This window comes from Apus apus, chromosome 3, assembly GCF_020740795.1.
Source record: "Apus apus isolate bApuApu2 chromosome 3, bApuApu2.pri.cur, whole genome shotgun sequence".
NCBI classification, from domain to species: domain Eukaryota; kingdom Metazoa; phylum Chordata; class Aves; order Apodiformes; family Apodidae; genus Apus; species Apus apus.
The window spans coordinates 47,235,902-47,254,492 of record NC_067284.1 but is presented as its reverse complement, the minus strand read 5'-3'; the positions used below and the strand labels follow the sequence as shown (position 1 = coordinate 47,254,492).

At 35.3% G+C, this 18,591-nt stretch overlaps 1 protein-coding gene across 7 annotated transcripts in view; it reads left to right on the top strand.

The window, feature by feature from the left end:
* USP34 (ubiquitin specific peptidase 34) overlaps window positions 1-18,591 on the top strand; it is a 135,401-nt gene that overhangs the window by 102,282 nt on the left and 14,528 nt on the right. For all 7 annotated transcript variants that reach the window (XM_051614582.1, XM_051614583.1, XM_051614581.1 and 4 more), the window contains 20 exons: window positions 407-579; window positions 1,155-1,308; window positions 2,723-2,801; window positions 4,276-4,329; window positions 4,425-4,520; window positions 5,547-5,611; window positions 5,708-5,783; window positions 5,887-5,934; window positions 6,656-6,721; window positions 8,213-8,293; window positions 9,284-9,369; window positions 10,192-10,360; window positions 10,445-10,519; window positions 11,066-11,217; window positions 11,634-11,682; window positions 11,788-11,892; window positions 12,019-12,063; window positions 13,453-13,557; window positions 16,000-16,147; window positions 17,158-17,792. In XM_051614582.1, coding sequence (XP_051470542.1) covers window positions 407-579; window positions 1,155-1,308; window positions 2,723-2,801; window positions 4,276-4,329; window positions 4,425-4,520; window positions 5,547-5,611; window positions 5,708-5,783; window positions 5,887-5,934; window positions 6,656-6,721; window positions 8,213-8,293; window positions 9,284-9,369; window positions 10,192-10,360; window positions 10,445-10,519; window positions 11,066-11,217; window positions 11,634-11,682; window positions 11,788-11,892; window positions 12,019-12,063; window positions 13,453-13,557; window positions 16,000-16,147; window positions 17,158-17,792 — 2,461 coding nt within the window. The remainder of the gene's footprint in view (window positions 1-406; window positions 580-1,154; window positions 1,309-2,722; window positions 2,802-4,275; window positions 4,330-4,424; window positions 4,521-5,546; window positions 5,612-5,707; window positions 5,784-5,886; window positions 5,935-6,655; window positions 6,722-8,212; window positions 8,294-9,283; window positions 9,370-10,191; window positions 10,361-10,444; window positions 10,520-11,065; window positions 11,218-11,633; window positions 11,683-11,787; window positions 11,893-12,018; window positions 12,064-13,452; window positions 13,558-15,999; window positions 16,148-17,157; window positions 17,793-18,591) is intronic.

Below are 18,591 nucleotides of genomic sequence, written 5' to 3'. Positions count from 1 at the left end.
AGTTTATGAGATTGGATAAAAATTAATGTTCTGCATTGAAACTTGTAATTTACAAGAAAGTAGCTATGTCTAATGAGGGGATTTGCATTGTTAAATTCGTTCATTACTCATTTTACCTTTATGATAACATTTTAGAAAACTGCCATTCATACCCAATAAGCAAATTTTATGTTCCTTCCAAGGCACAATCATAAGCTATATTGAATTGTTCAGTAAGCTAAATTTGACCTTTTTGCTGCCAGTTAGACTGCCCTGCTCTAGGGCATCATGATCACTGAATTTTATGTTTGTGTCTGAGCAACAGATTTCCAATTTTATGTTTGAAATAAATATGTTTAAAATCTTTGTGAAAATATAATTCTACCTACCAAGCTTTTGTAAATTATTATTATTTCTAATCCTTCAGGGCATGTTTTAAGAAACTACCTCGTATCTTAAGCTTCAACACAATGAGATATACATTTAATATGGTAACCATGATGAAGGAGAAAGTCAATACGCATTTTTCATTCCCTTTACGTTTGGATATGACTCCTTACACTGAAGATTTCCTTATGGGAAAAAATGACAGAAAAGAAGGTATGCCTTATAAAATGAATTTAACAGGCTTTGTCATTTTCATCTGTGTGCAACTTTCTATATACGTAACATACATAAGCGAGTGGTTTTCTTTTTAAGAAAATAAAATCAGACATGTTTTAATCAATATATATTCCCAAAGTCACATATTTTATTTAATATGAAAAAAACCCAGTTATTATTGTTTTGGTACAATGTTCAATTTGAAATATTCTTGAATTTGTTTTTAAAGCATGAGAGAAATTACAGATTATTTCAGTTTGTCACTGGTCTGTTTGAATTTTGCAAGGTAATACTAGAACTTCAGCAAATGGCTGACTAATAGCCATCATAAATAAGATGTGCTAACTTGGAATGACTTAGTTTTTAGTCCTGATTTCCTCAGTAATGATGCTTTGCAAAAAGAGCTCTAAGAGCAGAGTCTCTGCTGCTTGTTCTGGGTATGGAGTTTCTGGCTGTCATCGTTGTGGAATTCTGAAAAGAAAAAATTCTAAGTGCAACTACGGGAAACATGTAATATCGAAGTCCAAGGGTTTAGGATATAACTGATTAAGTATTGTATTACCTTATTTCAGGTTTTAAGGAAGATGGTGAATATTTGAAGGAAACGGAAAGTTACGAGTATGATCTGATAGGCGTAACGGTTCATACAGGAACAGCAGATGGTGGACACTACTACAGTTTTATCAGAGATATAGTCAATCCCCATGCTTACAAAAACAACAAATGGTGAGTTAAGCGCTACAGAATTTTGTACTTCCTTATGTTTTAAGTTACTAAAACTTGCGGATTTTATCAGCTGCAGTTGTGTAGATGTGTGCTGTAGGTCCCTCTCAAAAGCACAAAAAGAGGTGTTAGAATATTAATTTATTAGCATATAAGTCTGTTGTAGCTGTAATGGCTAGGGAGTCTCTTGGACATGGGGGCAGCAGGAGAATGCCATGCTAGCTTCATATTACAGCCAGTTCTTTTTTTGCTTAAATGTCAATGACTATTTTATCTGTAGAAGTGAGTAGTAAGATGTGATAGCTTGTCCTTCATAAAATCTGGTTGGTACCTTTGACAAGCATACAGCTACATTTATGACTGTAGAATTCAATCTTTTCCATTTTGTCCATTTTCAGTGAAGCAACAAATTGAGTTTTTCTTCGCTTTAAATGCACTGTGAGGCAGAGGTTGTGTTACAATACCTAGGTTATCTAGAGCCATTCTTGCTGTGCTTTTTTATGTGGAATATTTTCACATTTGATTTTTAAGTGTATCTAGCTGGTGATCTTTTCCTATTGGCCAGCTCCTCCTAGATGCAATTTACACTGATATACTGAAGTATTTAACAGAATTTATTTTTCTGTCCCTTCTTTTCAAAGATAAAAAAGGAAACAAGATCATCTTGCACAAAAATGATAGATGAATAAATGTTACGTGCTATTTTATTTTCTAAATAATTATTTATTCAGTTTTTTAACTATGAAATCCCATTTCTAATTTGAAAACTTCTGCATATTTTGGGCATATCACGGTTGTGAAGAAGAAAAACTGGGAAAAGAAGCCTGGGAAAGGGATGATACAGGGGCATAGAAAGGAGGAGGGTCTTGTTAGGTGACTTAAGAAAGCAGAGAATATTCATTGCTTGTCATTTCTGGATGTCATATCTCAGATTCTCAGCTCAGCCTATGGAATAGGAGACAAGACTTCCTTTATTCCTGTTGTCTAGAACAGGAGCATTTTTTAAACCGTTCCACCTCGTGACCCATTCTTCTCTACCTCTTTCCATTTTCAGTTCTTCTATTATATGGGATGATTCTCCTCTTAAATTTTTATTTCAGTTTCACAGATTGAAAAGGAAAAGGCCATTCTTACTGGCTGCGTTAAACCCTCTGTTCCTGAGTCAGCTGGAAAAATGAGGAAAATAAAGTGTCTCTTGATACAAAGAAAAATCAAGAACTGTTGAAATGCTGACTCCCTGATCTTGTTGAAAAGAAGTCACTTTTGGGATTGGTTTTTAGTTTGCTGTGATTCAAACAACACATTAGCAATTAATAGGAGTACTTAAATCTGAATAATAATTTTAAGTACTTGATATGCTTTATTTGCCCTTAGAGCAACAAACAGCAGTTGTTTTAAAAGCATAACTGTTTTACAGGTATCTTTTCAATGATGCTGAAGTAAAACCATTTGATTCAGCCCAACTTGCTTCAGAATGCTTTGGTGGAGAAATGACTGTAAGTTATGAGGCTCTTTTTTGTCAAGTTAACCATTACCGTATCTGTTCTGAAGACTTCTGTGAAGGGTTCCATAGCATTCACTTTCAGTCTGCCATCTGTTGTGAATGCATGTGAAGCAGTTACAAGTGTTAGCTGGGTTTTATTAAACTTCTGGTGTCTTTGTTGTGCAAGTGATACTTTATCTTATATTCGTGTAGGTAGCTATTCTTTCACCATCAGTCTCTGCAAGGGGTCTCCCCCTCCTTTGGGGGCATAAAAGACTTGGCAGAGTGAATGCTTCCAAGCTGGTGATGCAAGCTCTCTACTTTTTCCACACTTTCTGTAGAATAGAACCAATAAGGGAGAAAAATCTTAATTTCTACTGTATTATTTAATTTGTGAATATGGATCCAGATATTTCTGTGGAGTTTTTAAAGATAGGTGTCAGAAGTAGAGCATAAGTATTACTAATGAATCACAATTGAATCAGTGAAGTCTCTCTCCAAAGAAGAGATACTTTTTCACTATATGTGCTTTCTATCATATTATTATTTATTTATGTATAAAAACAATGAGTATGCAACTAATACAGGAATCCTTCACTCGGATGGCTTGGTTGTTCACAGTTTTGATGAAGGAATAATTACTTCAAGTTATGCCTATTCTGGAACAACAAGGCTTTTTGATCTTTGTCTATGCCTTATGGCAGTTAATTTCCAGATTCTGGTCTGTGAATGGTCAGATCATTTATCTTTGGTGACAGAACTGAACTAGAAACCTGTCAGATCTGTGGAGAGCTATGCTGTTGTTAAGCAGGAAAGTTTGAGCCCTGATATTAGTAAGTGATTTAAAGCTTAAATAGTTTTGATGGTTCTTTCTATTTTAAGAAGACAAAATGTATTAAGTTTATGCTTGTTTACTTTTAGTGGTATGAGGTGTTTTAATACAGTATCAGCTTTGTCTTTTGGGTCAGTCCACCATCCTCTGACATAAATCTTAATATTTTTTCACAGCAGTAATAAAAATAACTGTTGAACAACACTCATGTTTGAATTTATATTTTTTCTTATTTTTATTAGTTACATATCTTTATCTAAAACACATTATTAATGATGCAGCATCTTATTAAAACAGTCCTGTGAATAAGAAAAATCCTCTTGTCTGATAAAGAGTATATGCAGAAACAAAAATATTTTATTTGTCAAATGGATTAAATAGCTCTAGGTGCCTTAAAAGAAGAAGTGTCAATGAGATGGATGAGACAGGAAATTGCATGACAAATAGGTCACAGTATTGCATGGCAACTCTGAAAAATCAGATGAGGTCACTGTAGAAGGAAAAAAGAAAGAAGACTATTCTGAGCAAGAAATAAATTGTTAGCAGTCTCTCTATAGATGTCTTGAAATAATTTGCTTGCACATTTGTCTCAAGCTGTCAATAACTGGGCCGTTACAAACACTTGTAATTAATGGTTTTACTTTTTTCTTGACAGACAAAAACTTATGATTCTGTTACTGATAAATTTATGGACTTCTCCTTTGAAAAGGTATTTCTCTTCCAAACACTTGTTGTATGTTTATATTTCTATTTTAGTGATTTATGTCTCAAAGCAAAAATTATACAGATGTTTTTTTCTTAAAGACACACAGTGCTTATATGCTGTTTTATAAACGGATGGAACCAGAGGAAGAAAATGGCAAAGACTACAAATTTGATGTTTCATCAGAATTGCTGGAGGTACAAGTTGATTTGTTTTAACACCAATGCTAAAATTATATAGGAAATCCTAAACAAATCAGAAACCTAAATGCATATAGGAAAGCAAATATAATTTAAATCAATAAGATGACAATCCTTTCATTTAGCTATCTTCCTTAGGAGAGTGAATTAAGTGAATTAAGATTTCCGTTGTATGTAAAAAATAGATGTTTTCTTATTCTGTCCTGTATTTTTTAATTCAGATACCTGAATCATTCTGCTTTGTATTTGTAAAAAATGGTAGGGCACTGTTTGTTTGGGTTTTTCTGAGTGTTTTTCAACATTTTCTGAACAGTTGAAATATTACAGGAAGTATTTTCGTTGGCCACCATCCTTTTCATCCTTCAGTTCCTCAGCAATTTATTACTTTGAGGGGGACACAGAGTAAGAGAATAGTTCCAGCTGTTTGCACTTTTGCTAGTTTGTTGGGAAATTCTATCTGAAAGCAATGTAAGATCGTGTCTATTTGTGCTGATGATGGGGAGCATGAGTAGGACAAGGATCCTTTCTTTCCTGTAGTCGTAGAGTAGTCCAGGTGTTAGTAAAAAGGACAGGGGAAACAAAACCCCCTGGAATGGCTGCATCTCCCTGCTCTCCTCAGTGATGAAGGCCACTTTTGGTTTTCCATTTTTTAAGTTATTACACTATCGCAGACATCAAAATATGAAAAAAATGTGGTGTTTCTTTAATGTGTTGGACCAATTGTCAAAATTTCAGCCTAAAAATGTGAGATGTAAATTAAGATGTAAAAACCAGATCACAGAAAGAGGAGGTTCTGAGCTCTGTTCTGCAGTCATATGGCAAGCAAAGCTAATATTCGCTCTAGTATAAATAAAACAACTTGGAGCCAGTCTTTTAAAATAAATAAAATCTTTCCAGAAATAATTTTTATAAGAAAAAAAACTGTTTTCTTAGCCATGGCAAGTGTTTAAATATTCCTAAGATCATGCATATGTAGTGAAATAAACTGCTTTCTTGTATCTGATGGTAGCATTTTTTCTTCAGTGGATATGGCATGATAACATGCAGTTTCTTCAAGACAAGAACATTTTTGAACATACATATTTTGGGTAAGTTTTTCTTAAAAAATGTAATATTAATACTTCTTTTCTTCTTGCAGATTTTCATTATTTATTTTAATTAACAAATAAAATTACTGACTCTAGGTTTATGTGGCAGTTGTGTAGTAGCATCCCAAGCACACTACCAGATCCAAAAGCAGTTTCCCTGATGACAGCTAAGGTAAGTACTTCAAAATTATATCATGCTTATTTTAAATTTTACCTTGTTTACATTTTAATCCAGGTATTCTATAATTAATGGTGCAATATTTTTTATCTTTCAGTTAAGCACTTCCTTTGTACTAGAGACATTTATTCATTCAAAGGAAAAGGTACTTTATTTACTTGTAAATTCTTATTAAGTAGCTGCGTGACTATAATGAAAAGTATGTCTGTATTTTTTCATTTTGAAAGTGTGATTTAGAGATGCATTAAGTACCGTAGATGATACAAATGTAATGTTTAAAGAATGTAATTTTAATATTTTTATAGTAAATACTGGCCAATGGAAAAAAAGTGCAGGTTCTGGTTTTAGCCTCCTTTGCCTCAGCAGCGCATCAGGAATGAAGGATCTGGTGGCCTTTTTGTTTGAAAATTTCTGGATTATTCAAATCTTAACAATTACTTGTTAATATCTGATGCAGAGAGGAGTGTTTACTACTAAGCAACAGTTGTGCACATGAATTTTTAAGTTATAAACACTAGAGTGAACAACAAGTTCTATTTTATCTGAAACATCTTTATTCTCAGTCAGATTTTACCTTTTTTCCATGTATGGTGGCATAATGCTACTAACTCTAGATTGTCTGAGATTAGTGAGAATATGTAATATTATGTAATTGGACAGTTAGTCCAAATTTGTAGGCACTACTTGTATTAATTTAAATGTATGTACTCTTGTGTAGGTGCAACATATTACTAGTTTTTTATAAAGTGTTTAGTGTTTGTATTCTTAAGACTTACTGTTCTAAATGCCAATTTAGAAATGTTTAAAGATTAAGTTGCAAGTTATTATTTTAAGTTACAGGGTTTTTTCTGTATTTCTTTTTGCAGCCTACAATGCTTCAGTGGATTGAACTGTTAACAAAACAGTTTAATAACAGTCAGGCAGCTTGTGAAGTAAGTGACTTAGGAACTCAGCAAAGTACAAACCAACTTTCTATATATTGTTTAACTTTCCTGGAGGTTCGTATCCCTGGAATATTTTGGACTATGAACTACTGTATTTGGCATATTTGTGCACTATGCAATGAAATTCATCCTTTCTGAATACTGCAGATTCTAGGGAATGACTTAACTTTAATTTTCAGAAGGCCATGGTGAGACCAGGGGCCAAAATATTTTTGTCACTAGAATTAGAAGAGACAGAGTCACAACCTCTTTAATTGATTATTACATACAGATTTGTGTAATTGAGAGGTGCTTGGAAGAAATAGCACAAGAGAAATGGAAAGACTCATGTTTAAGGACTAGAATGGCTGGGACTGGAGTTGAATCCAAGGGAAGAGGGCAGCATGACAAAAGGTTTTAGTGTAAGGAAGAAGCTTAGAATGGGAATAGGAACAGCTAATAGCTAGCTGCAAAAAACTTGGCATTCAGGTGCCTTGCTTGTGAAGCTGAGGATCATATACCCCATGTGTAGAAAGACTAAAAAAACTCCTAAAAGGAGGAGAAAAAAATGAAGGAATTTTTTTAATATAGTTTTTCAGGACTGCCTGAAGGGAGTCTGGCACAAAGTGGAGAGGGACTAAGAACCCATAGTGAAAAAATTCATTGTGGTGTTGATGAAGAGTTTTGAGATTCTGAAAGAAAATTTGTGATAGACTCTGATAGCTTAAATGTAAAAGAACCCAATACATACTGTATCCTGCATTAAGCCTTATTCAGTAAGAATTAATTACAAGTAGTGTTATTTCGTAATTTGATTTTAGGTTGTTAAATTGCTGTATTTGGGTTATGTTTTGGTAGTAGAGTGTAGTCCTAAGGTGCTTAAAATGAGTGAAGACATTTATCATAGTAAAAAATACTCAGGTACAATTAAAATAGAAGGATCAACAACTTGGATTGTTTAATTTTCTTGTGAATAAAACAAAATTTGTGGAGTCAGAATGTTCAACTGTATTTTTTGCTGAGTCTAACTTTGAATGAATCATTCTCTGTTATTTTTTATACATTTTCTGTCCCTGGAGGTAGTAAGGTCTTTCCACATTTTAGAATGCAAATGGATCTCATTTAGGAACTACATTCTTGTTTAAGCCTATCACTATTCTATAGAATCCTTCAGCTTATGCTTCTTTGTAAGCATCGTTTTTTGTTCTGTTGACATAATTTTTCAGGATAAGCATGTCCTTCCAGACAATTGAATAATGGCATGCAGAACCCAGAGATAAGAAGATACTGGATATAAATTTATATTGATGTTTACTGCTATTGATCTTTATTCCTTTCTTGTCATACATGGAACACATTTAGACTTCCCTTGGATGAATATTTGCTGATTCCTTAATAATAGTAACATCAATTTCTCTTCAGACTTTAATATCATGCAAAAGGAAGATTGGACTAGAACAAGTTTTGGAACAAAACTAACAAAGTATGTATCTTCTGCAGTGGTTTTTGGATCGTATGGCAGATGATGATTGGTGGCCAATGCAGATTCTAATAAAGTGTCCTAATCAGATTGTGAGACAGGTAAGAAAAAATGTTCCTTTTGAAGTCAAGTGACTACTTGACCCATGAACAGAAATGGATAATCATTATGACACATACAATGATGCTGAAAGTTTTTATTAATACTTGTAATTATCATGATCTTTTCTATTCTTGCGTGTGATTAAGAAAAAATATGTGGCCAGGGGACCTTTATTGTTGTTTGCAACAAAATCAATATTACTGTAGTGCTGCAGTTGTACACTTAGGATCACAAAATGTCACAATAGATATAAATTCAGGTTTATGCAACTCCCACATGATCTCTACAAATTTGAACATTTTGCATTACGAATGTTTTCCGTCTGCATTGGTTCTACAGTCAAGATACACATTCAGAAAAGAAAAAATAATAAATTATGTACATTCGCTTCTCCTAATGGAAAACTTTTCTCCTAAACTTCTACCTTTGAGTCTTGTAGATAGATTTAATGTTATGACAGTATGCTGCAAAATTTTGTTAATAACCTTTTCTGGAAGTGTTTAAAATTGAAAAGAAGCTGAATTACTAGCAGTTGGAGATTTTTATATGTACAAATATTAATTTAACTTACAAGTGTACTTTCATTGCAAGTTGTTTAGGTAAAAACTTAAGCAATTACTTTATCTCACCTGAACCCTTCAGTTGGTTTCACTTTTCTGATTATTGAAGTAGTATTTCCATGCAGAACCATAGATAGTTTCTGTATGCAGCCTGTTGTTAAAGGAATATATTTCATGGGAGAACTCTGTGCGAGACCTTAGGCAAACCTCTAAGCCTTGATGAATGTTTTATAAATTAAAAATTACTGGAAGGAATTTATTAAGAAAAACCCAAGAAACTCAACATGGGCATCTCAATCTCCACTTTAACTTTGAATCACATAGAGCTGGAAATGGTACTTGGAGACAGAATCTTGTTTGCCTAGAAAAAGTGTTGACATATGTGTAGAAGAATTAACATATGGAGTTCATTTACTTATGCATTTGCAGATGTTCCAGCGTTTGTGTATTCATGTGATACAGAGACTGAGGCCAGTGCATGCACATCTTTATCTCCAGCCAGGAATGGAGGACTGGTAAAATTATCACACCTGAACATTTATATTTATTATATGTGTTACAGCAACTGCTTTTGTGTAATGGATTATTCAGAATGGTCCTGTAAGCCTAAAGTACTGCTGTTTTAATTGTTCTTTATTGTTCTACACAATGATTTATTCAAAATTATTGTGTGTTTTTTTCTTTCGCCTCCTGCATTAAGCTTGTGATCCTGCTACTGACTTTTTTCCAGAGCAAAAGTGACAGAGTTTGTAATAACTGTATTGCCGTAACAAAATGCAGGACACAAAGATCCAATTTTCATGGCAAAAAATACAACTTAATTTTCTCTGGAAGCCTTACTTTAAAAGACTCTGTCACTTGTTTTGTTCAGTAGTAAGATCCAACTTTCAGTAGATGAGGAAGTTTGAAAGTGTGTGTTTCTGCCCTGTCAGTGTCCTGTATATTAGGAAGCTGCTTTTCTTTACACCCACAGCATAATTAGCTATAACAGCATTTGTTTTTGAAACTCAGAAAATTCTACATGGGAATCAAGAAGGTGATTTTAAGTAGCAGATCCCCTAATATTGTTTTTCTTTTCCTGACTAGAATCTAGATTCAGAATACTAGTTTTCTTGACCTTTCAAGATTCAGAGTGGCGGATGCTACCTTGTAAGCCATGTTGTTATCTAGGCATTACTTGGCATATTAAAAGGTGTTAGAGATCTGAATATGTTAGTAGGACAGAACAGGAAACTATGCTTTTCTGAATGTTTGGGTTTTTGGGTTTTTTTACTGGTTCAAGATTATTTTATGCTCCATGTGCTGTGTGAATTGCCTAAATGGGATTTTGTTTTCAGTTCGGATGACATGGATGGTCCCGTGGAAGACATTGGCAGTCGCTCCTGTGTGACACGCTTTGTGAAGACACTCTTGTCAATTATGGAGCATGGTGTTAAGCCTCACAGTAAACATCTCACAGAGTACTTTGCCTTTCTTTACGAATTTGCCAAAATGGGAGAAGAGGAAGTAAGTATAGCCTTGTAGTTTTGGGAATTGGGCATATGTATCCATGTAGGGATTTTTAAGTAATTCAAAATCTGTGTATTTCAGAGCCAGTTCTTGCTTTCACTGCAAGCCATATCTACAATGGTCCATTTCTACATGGGAACTAAAGGACCTGAAAATGTAAGTTGGAATATCTTGTGTGAGAGCTAGGTCTTCATGTTTTGTATACGTGATCATTACTGCTCTGTCTCTTGAACCGTCTTTCAGCTGTTTAATTAAAATTGCTTCACTCATAAAATTTTTTCAATGTTTAAATATATATAATATTTTAAAGAGATGCTGATTTGGTTATTTCTGTTTAGCATAGAAACTGATATAAAGTAGAAGTACTTAAGTTGCACTTAATGCTATTAATGGGAACAAGTGATTGCTTGCTTCTATTGTACAGCCTCAGCTTTTAAAGTCATTTGCTTTTGTTATTAAATAGACCACTACCCAGGCTGTGTAGTGACTTCAACCAACCTAGCTTTTGCATTTGTAAATGCAGTTTAGCTTATGCAAAATGAATGCTTCAACATGAAAATCAAGTGATTAGGTATTTACTTGGTTTGATTCATTCAAGTTTAAGTTGTTGTGAATAAAAGGGCAATATATGCCAAACCACGTGCAGGCTCTTTGAAATTAAGGCTCAGAATGGCCACATTAGAGTTACATTTTTTCCTACAGCCGCAGGTTGAAGTACTTTCTGAGGAAGAAGGGGAGGAAGAGGAAGAGGAGGAAGATATACTTTCTTTAGCAGAAGAAAAATACAGGCCTGCTGCACTTGAAAAGATGATTGCTCTGATTGCTCTTCTAGTTGAACAATCTCGCTCAGAAAGGCAAGAGCTTCTGAGAAACTAAAGTGATTTCTAATCTAAGCTAATTCAGAAGGGAATTAGAGATTTTATGGGTTTAGTTGTTGGGCTTTTTGGTGGGCTTTTTAACAGCATAAAGGAGCTGGTATATGGGCCCATTATATTTTTAACCATTTAAAATACACGTTTTGTTACTGTTCACCAAATAAAAGACTTAGGCCAAATCCTTAAATACATTCAGTTGCCCACATTTGTATTTCTTTTTTAATTTGGTCTAAGTGCAAAATATTTTTTTAATTCAATTTCATGTCAATACTTTTGTTTTCTCTTGTATATTGTGATACTGAAGAATATAAGCTAACGTTCAGTCCTCTATTTCTCCTTAGCCTTATTTTTAATAATCTCTGAAGTAAAATGATAAAGGTTTTTTTGTATTTTAGGCATTTGACTTTGTCACAAAACGACATGGCAGCATTAACAGGAGGAAAGGTAATTTATTTAAATATGTCTTCATAAGCCTCAAAAATATCGCATGTATGTATGTGTACATGTGTCATTGTAGACGGTGTACTAGTATCTTACTGTTTGTTGCAGGGTTTTCCTTTTTTGTTTCAACATATCCGTGATGGTATCAACATCAGGCAAACTTGCAATCTCATTTTCAGTTTGTGTCGGTACAATAATCGACTCGCAGAACATGTAAGTACCAGAAACTATAGCTATTTGTTGAAAATCTTACATAACAAAGTGTAATGGGGTGATTTTTATTATTTTAACTGAATAAGCAAAAGTCTAAGTGAGTTTTTTTGTTTGTTTGTTTTTAAGATTGTGTCCATGCTTTTCACATCTATAGCAAAGTTGACTCCTGAGGTATGTAAATGTACTACCTGTATTTGTATTAATATTTTTGTGTTTTGAATCACTTAAATAATCCTTTGCTAATAAAAAATCTTGCATGGAAGATGATCCATGGAAGTTTATGTGACATTAAATAAAGTCTACCTGCACTGTATGTTATGTTTTCTAAAGCTGAAAGCTGGTATGCAGTTTACGATGAAGGTTTTATTCAAAGCCAAATAAGATATTTCTGGATTCTCCACCTATATGAATTTAAAAGAATTGGTGACAATAAAGTATGTATGCCAGAATAAGTGGAGATCTGTAATAATCATCTGGTTGTTGAGGTTTTGGGGGCACTATTTTGCCATTCTGTGCATGTGAAGACATTTCTCAGTCAGAATGAATTCCTGCCCCGGTAGTAACAAAAATACTGAGAGTTCCAGATGAATCCCATGAGAAAAATACATACAGAGTGGAGAAGTGTATGCTCACACAAGAACATTCTTCTACACTGCTGTCAGAAAAGAAAAAATGATCAGGAAAAACTGAGGGCATGTCAAGCAGAGAAGACATGATCATGGCTGGAAAAGAAGCACATACTAAATCATTCTCATGACAGCTTTGCTTTGTGTGATGGAATGGGCACTATCAGATGACAGTCTACTTCCCTCCTGTCATGCTAACATCTGCTACATTTTTATGCTCTTTTTGCTTTGCCATGTACACATGCACTTGAGGCATTTTTCGTGAGATGCAAAATACAGAGTAATAATAGTAACCACTTTATTGAAGCATTGGTAATAGCTGGGTGAGTCTTAGCAAATTTAAAAAAAAAAAAGTCAAATTAGAGCCAACATGTTAGAAGTCATGGTGGTTTCAGAGGAAAACAGTATGCCAATAATAATGACCAGCATAAACCATCAAAATGTGGTGTTTTTGGAAAAGCTGCTCAGGATTGAGATTCCATGTTAGGCAATTACACAAAAATAGTAGCTCCTCTGAGAGAGTGAAATGTTCTTATATATGTAAAACAGGATAAATCAGTGAATTCAAGACTGTACAGCTTATTTTTCCCCTCTTTGTTCAGAATAGTGTCTGTGTCAGACAAAGTGTGCTGTTTTTTCCCTGTAACTACATACTTCTACTAGTCTGATCCTATCTATTATGATCATGTTGCCTTGCACTAGCTATAAAAAGCAGCTTAATTCTACTGTATTTATATGTGGATACAGTAGAATTAAGATATGTATGGATTGTTTACAGAATAAATAATAAGAAATTAAAAGTAATGCTCATGTCAGAAGCTCACAGAAATACATTTTCATGCAAACATTTGCGGGGTTTTTTAAAGTCTCTTAAAAAAATAGTGGAAGAAGTTACATAGCTCAAAATGGCTGTTTTTATTTTTATGCATTACAGGCAGCCAATCCTTTTTTCAAATTGCTGACCATGCTAATGGAATTTGCTGGTGGACCTCCAGGAATGCCACCCTTTGCTTCTTACATTCTACAGAGGATATGGGAGGTACAACAAGTAAAAGAAAATAGAAGCTAAACTGTCTTTCTCTGTTCGTTCTTTTAAGTCTATGAAAGGGTTCTACATTTAATTCTCATCCTTGCTGCATTAATTCATTATTATTTCAATGGCCCTTTTCAAATAAACAGCAACAGTTAATAGGCATTTCAAAGTTCTGCTCTAACTTCTGATGTTATTTTAAAAACATTCCTGATTAACTGATATTTCAGTTTAAATTAACAGTTTAATGATAAACTAATTCATAGTAAGTGTCTGGAATGCTGCTTCTAGGCAAAATCCACTTATTTTTCTCAGTTATCCTTTTGCAGGAACTGAAAAGTAATTCAAGGACCATTGTTCGTTGGGTGTTTTGGTCCATTTTGTACTGATTCTTTGAGTAGTCATTTGATATTTTTTGCTCTCCATAGAATAGTCATTAACATTTTTAACCCATAAAATAGTCCAAATTTGAATCTAGTGGATAATTGCTGTGGTGCAGGAGCGTTCTTGCTTGCATTTCTAAATGGAGAAAGAGACTTTCTAACCACATTAGCACAGAGATAATTCCTTGATCTGAACAACAGATTAGGAATTAAAGATTTCACTTCAGCTAACTGCTTTTTGAGTTCCCAGTACAATTTACTGTCTTTATGACTAAGAACATTCTGCTGAGGACAAGCTGTTGCACAATCATTTCCTTTAATATTCTCTAAAAAGTGGGGCTGGGTTTAGTAAAATATTACAGCTGTGCAGAATTGAGACCTTTTAAAATACAAACCTGTCTTACCCCCTGAAGCACTGTGGGATGGAGTATGGTTTGCTGCTCAGAAAGATTGTACTCCTGGTTAGGAGCAGTTACATGGTGGAACCACTAGGTAACGTGGGAAAGCATGTACCAAGTGTTTAGTAGGTGTCTGGTCTGAATGTTAATTAGCTGGAACTGCTGTACCTCAGAGGTACAGGTTGTTCAAACAGCAGATCTTAAGGTCAAGAGTTACACCCAGCTGCTTTCTGCATGACGGGGAGCGGCAGGTTAGGAATTCCTCTCAGCAATAAGGACACCTTTCCAAGAGAATACACACAGGTTGTGGCATGAAGTATGTGTTCTTCATGCTTTGGTCACCAGCCCAGAGGAATGTATGTAATTTGTCAAGTAATCCTCCTTTTTTATTTCCCTCCTTATTCTCATGACACAAACTGAACCTACGGAGGAAGCAAGTCTGTGACAGGTTTCTGTTGGAAAGCCAAGCTTTTTGGGGTAGAATTCATCACTTCATTCTCTGGTGTTGCCAGCGTGATTATCCTTACCATGTTGACACCTTTGAAGGTTTAGAGTTATAAATTGTGAAGGCAGGGGTAAGAGGCTCAGGAGCTAATGCTTAGAGAGAGATTTAGGGCACAAAACCTACTTTTGCAGCCACTCCAGTTTCTACAAGTCATTAAAAAGTGATTGAGTGATGAAGACAGTGAAAAATGATAGTCTCTTTCTTGGAGATACCCTGTAGCTATTATGAAGGAAGCTTGACAGATCCATTCTTCATTTCTAAAAAAAGGGAGAAGATTGTTTTTAATCTGTTTATTTTTAAATTGAGATTAAAATTTTATAAGCACAGTTTTGGTTATGCCAGCTGCTCATATTCTTCAGGTGGATTAGAGTAGTTGGGAACAGCTTCAGCAATTCAGTTACTGTCTGTGGTTCCTTAGATGGACTGAGTTCCTTTGTCCTTGTCTGGGCACCTGGACCTCAAGGTGAAAAGAAAACTGTTTTTAAAACTAGCCAGTGAGCGAACTACATTTATTTGCCTAGTAATATGTCAACAGATTTTTAACTATACAGAACCAGAAAGGTACAGGAAGCTATGTTTTCTCCTTATTATCTGTAAGGCGTTGATAACTGTACAACAGCATTCCTCGGGCTTTTTGGAGCTTGGAAAAGCACCAGCTTAAGGAATAAGGTATTTCAAGGAATAACCTTGAAACTGCATATTCATAAAACACATAATAGCTACTCTCAACAGGAAGCTATATGAATACATTTGCATACCATTTATGTTCTTTTGCTATAACTTGTATAAAAATACGGATAAGGTTTTCTGTTAGCTTTAAAAAAAAAACCAACCAGACCTATTTCTTTGTTTATAAAGACAACATTTTTCAGTTTTCTCAGTATCTCAAAATATGCAGAAAGGATCTGTCAAGTAACTTCCTGGGCTTAGATTGAACTTTCAAAAGCTCCAAAAAAGATTCAGAAGCACAAATGAGTGAAATTTTAATAAGGGTTTTCTTTCTCTGCCAGAGTCCCTCAGTCATGTAGGAGCTTTGGTTCCCTACACGATTTTGAAAAAATATTTATGAAGTCTTAGCAATTTTTTTTAGGGTTTTGTTTGTTTGTTTAATGCTATCAGCACATAGTATCAAAGTTACTCTTTGATTTTTATGCTCTTCTTTCAGGTCATTGAGTACAACCCATCTCAGTGCCTGGATTGGCTGGCTGTGCAAACACCTCGAAATAAACTAGCTCACAGCTGGGTGCTGCAAAATATGGAAAACTGGGTTGAACGTTTTCTTCTGGCACACAACTATCCTAGAGTGAGAACTTGTAAGTTAATTTAAATTATTCTTTTGTTGTAGCAAGTTACTATGCATGGGGTATTCCTGTCATGAATTAAATACATGCTCCTGTGCTTGACTTTTCTTCTTTTTCCAGTTGTTTAGAATGTTTTTATTTTAAAATACTAGTATTAGTTGTGGTGCCTCATCAAGCCCGTACTACCTGGTTTTGATTAAAACTGTGCTTTGATTTTTTAACTTGAATGATACATTAGTAGGTTCTTCATCTTATGTGGTTAATCTACAAGATTCAGGAAAACCCAAATACGAAAAAGAGTTAATTCAAGAGGTTCTCCATAGTGTCCATCACATAGATGTACTGTAGGTGGGAGTAGTATATGTTCCTCTTTCACCCACCAGAGTGTAATCATTAGTTGAGTCCTCCGAACTTGTGGATGAGGAAGAAGCAGCCTGTACTTCTCTCCAGCTCCAGGGTGTCCTGGTTCTCTAGTTTATTCTGCAAGGAATCACACTGTCAGATTGCCTGATCACATTTTCAGCCTTCTCTGTGTTTAAATTTTTTAAGAAGGGAGATTCCAGAGTAACAGGCCACACTGAACTTCAATACATTTTTTTGTGGATGAGGGAGATGTGGAGAGTGGAGGTACAGCTTTGCAACAGACTGCAGTTGTAAACACCTCTGAAGACGTACTGACATCTTGATCAAGCAGAAGACAATTCAGTCACAGAAAACATCTGGTTTTGTATTTCTGTGAGGGGATGCATCGTGTTAGTTAGAACAGTTAGAACCAAGCAGCAGACAGGAAGATAAGGTGAAGAGGCCTGGGAGCAAATCTTAACACCACTTTTAACATGCTTGGTGCTAGTCGTAGCCACTCTTTAATTTTTTTTTCATCTCCAGTGTGCATATAGTAACACCAGGTTCTATAAAATGCTTTGAAATCTGTAAATGGAACATACAATGCAATTTGTGTTTACATGACTGTTGAGCTTGTGTGTCATTTTTCAGAGGTGTAACAGATTTCTTTTTATTTGAAGCCGCAGCCTATCTCTTGGTGTCGCTTATTCCAAGCAATTCCTTCCGTCAGATGTTCCGATCCACCCGCTCTTTGCACATCCCTACCCGTGACCTGCCTCTCAGCCCAGATACTACAGTAGTTCTTCATCAAGTCTACAATGTGCTTCTTGGCCTCCTCTCGAGAGCTAAGCTGTATGTCGATGCTGCTGTTCACGGCACTACAAAGCTGGTGCCCTACTTCAGTTTCATGACATACTGTTTGATCTCAAAAACTGAGAAACTCATGTTTTCTACTTACTTCATGGATTTATGGAACCTTTTCCAGCCTAAACTTTCTGAGCCAGCGATAGCCACAAACCACAACAAACAGGCTTTGCTCTCTTTTTGGTACAACGTGTGTGTCGACTGCCCGGAGAATGTACGCCTTATTGTCCAGAACCCTGTGGTGACGAAGAACATTGCCTTCAATTACATCCTGGCAGACCATGACGACCAGGATGTGGTGCTCTTTAACCGCGGGATGCTGCCTGCCTACTATGGCATCCTGCGCCTCTGCTGTGAGCAGTCCCCTGCCTTCACCAGGCAGTTGGCTTCTCACCAGAATATCCAGTGGGCCTTTAAGAATCTCACGCCACATGCCAGTCAGTACCCAGGAGTAAGTAGCTTGATACCAAAAATTACCATTTTCTGGTTAGTATTTCCTCTCTTACTGAATATCTGTCTTAATGAATGAGATGAAAAGACTGGCATATCCATCAGTGAAAGTATTATATTTTTATTTCCTGGAATAAGTAATTAATGTGTTTAGAGCCAATTACTGTACATTGGAAAGGACATTGTTTTGGTGTTTTGGATTTTGTTCCTTCTGGTATAGCAATTGGAGAGCAGATGTATGTTTCTGGAAGCAGACGCTGGTGTTTACACTGTTCTTCAATATTCTGTACATCAGAGTAGTAAGAACAAGAGAGTAGCCTCTAATGGAGATCTCAAAATAGTGTGTTGCATCCTAACACTAAGTTGGAGGAATTCCCAGTATTTTCTTTGCTTTTGTGTTCTGGAATAGGGCGAAGATTTAACCCATTGCATTCAAACAAAGGACGGCCTGGTGTTCTTCTGGGGAACACTTATGTACCTTTGGCAACACATTGGTGCACTGGGAGGTTGCACTGTCTCTATGACACTTGCAGTAGAAAGTAAATACTAGTTAAAGTAGTCCAAGTGTAACACTGAAAAAACAGGCTTTAAAAGTTCTTAATAGGTAAAATATGAATTTATGTATGATTATTCAGGGATTATTGCTTTGGAGTCCTTTATAGGTGTGCAAGGACAGAAAGAATACAAAGATTTTCTTCCGTATGTAGAGAAGGAGAATGCATGGAATCTGCTGTGCTGAACTTGTGTCTAGTTCGGCTCACATGAGTAGATTTTATGCTCTGACAGTCCTGGGAATAGTC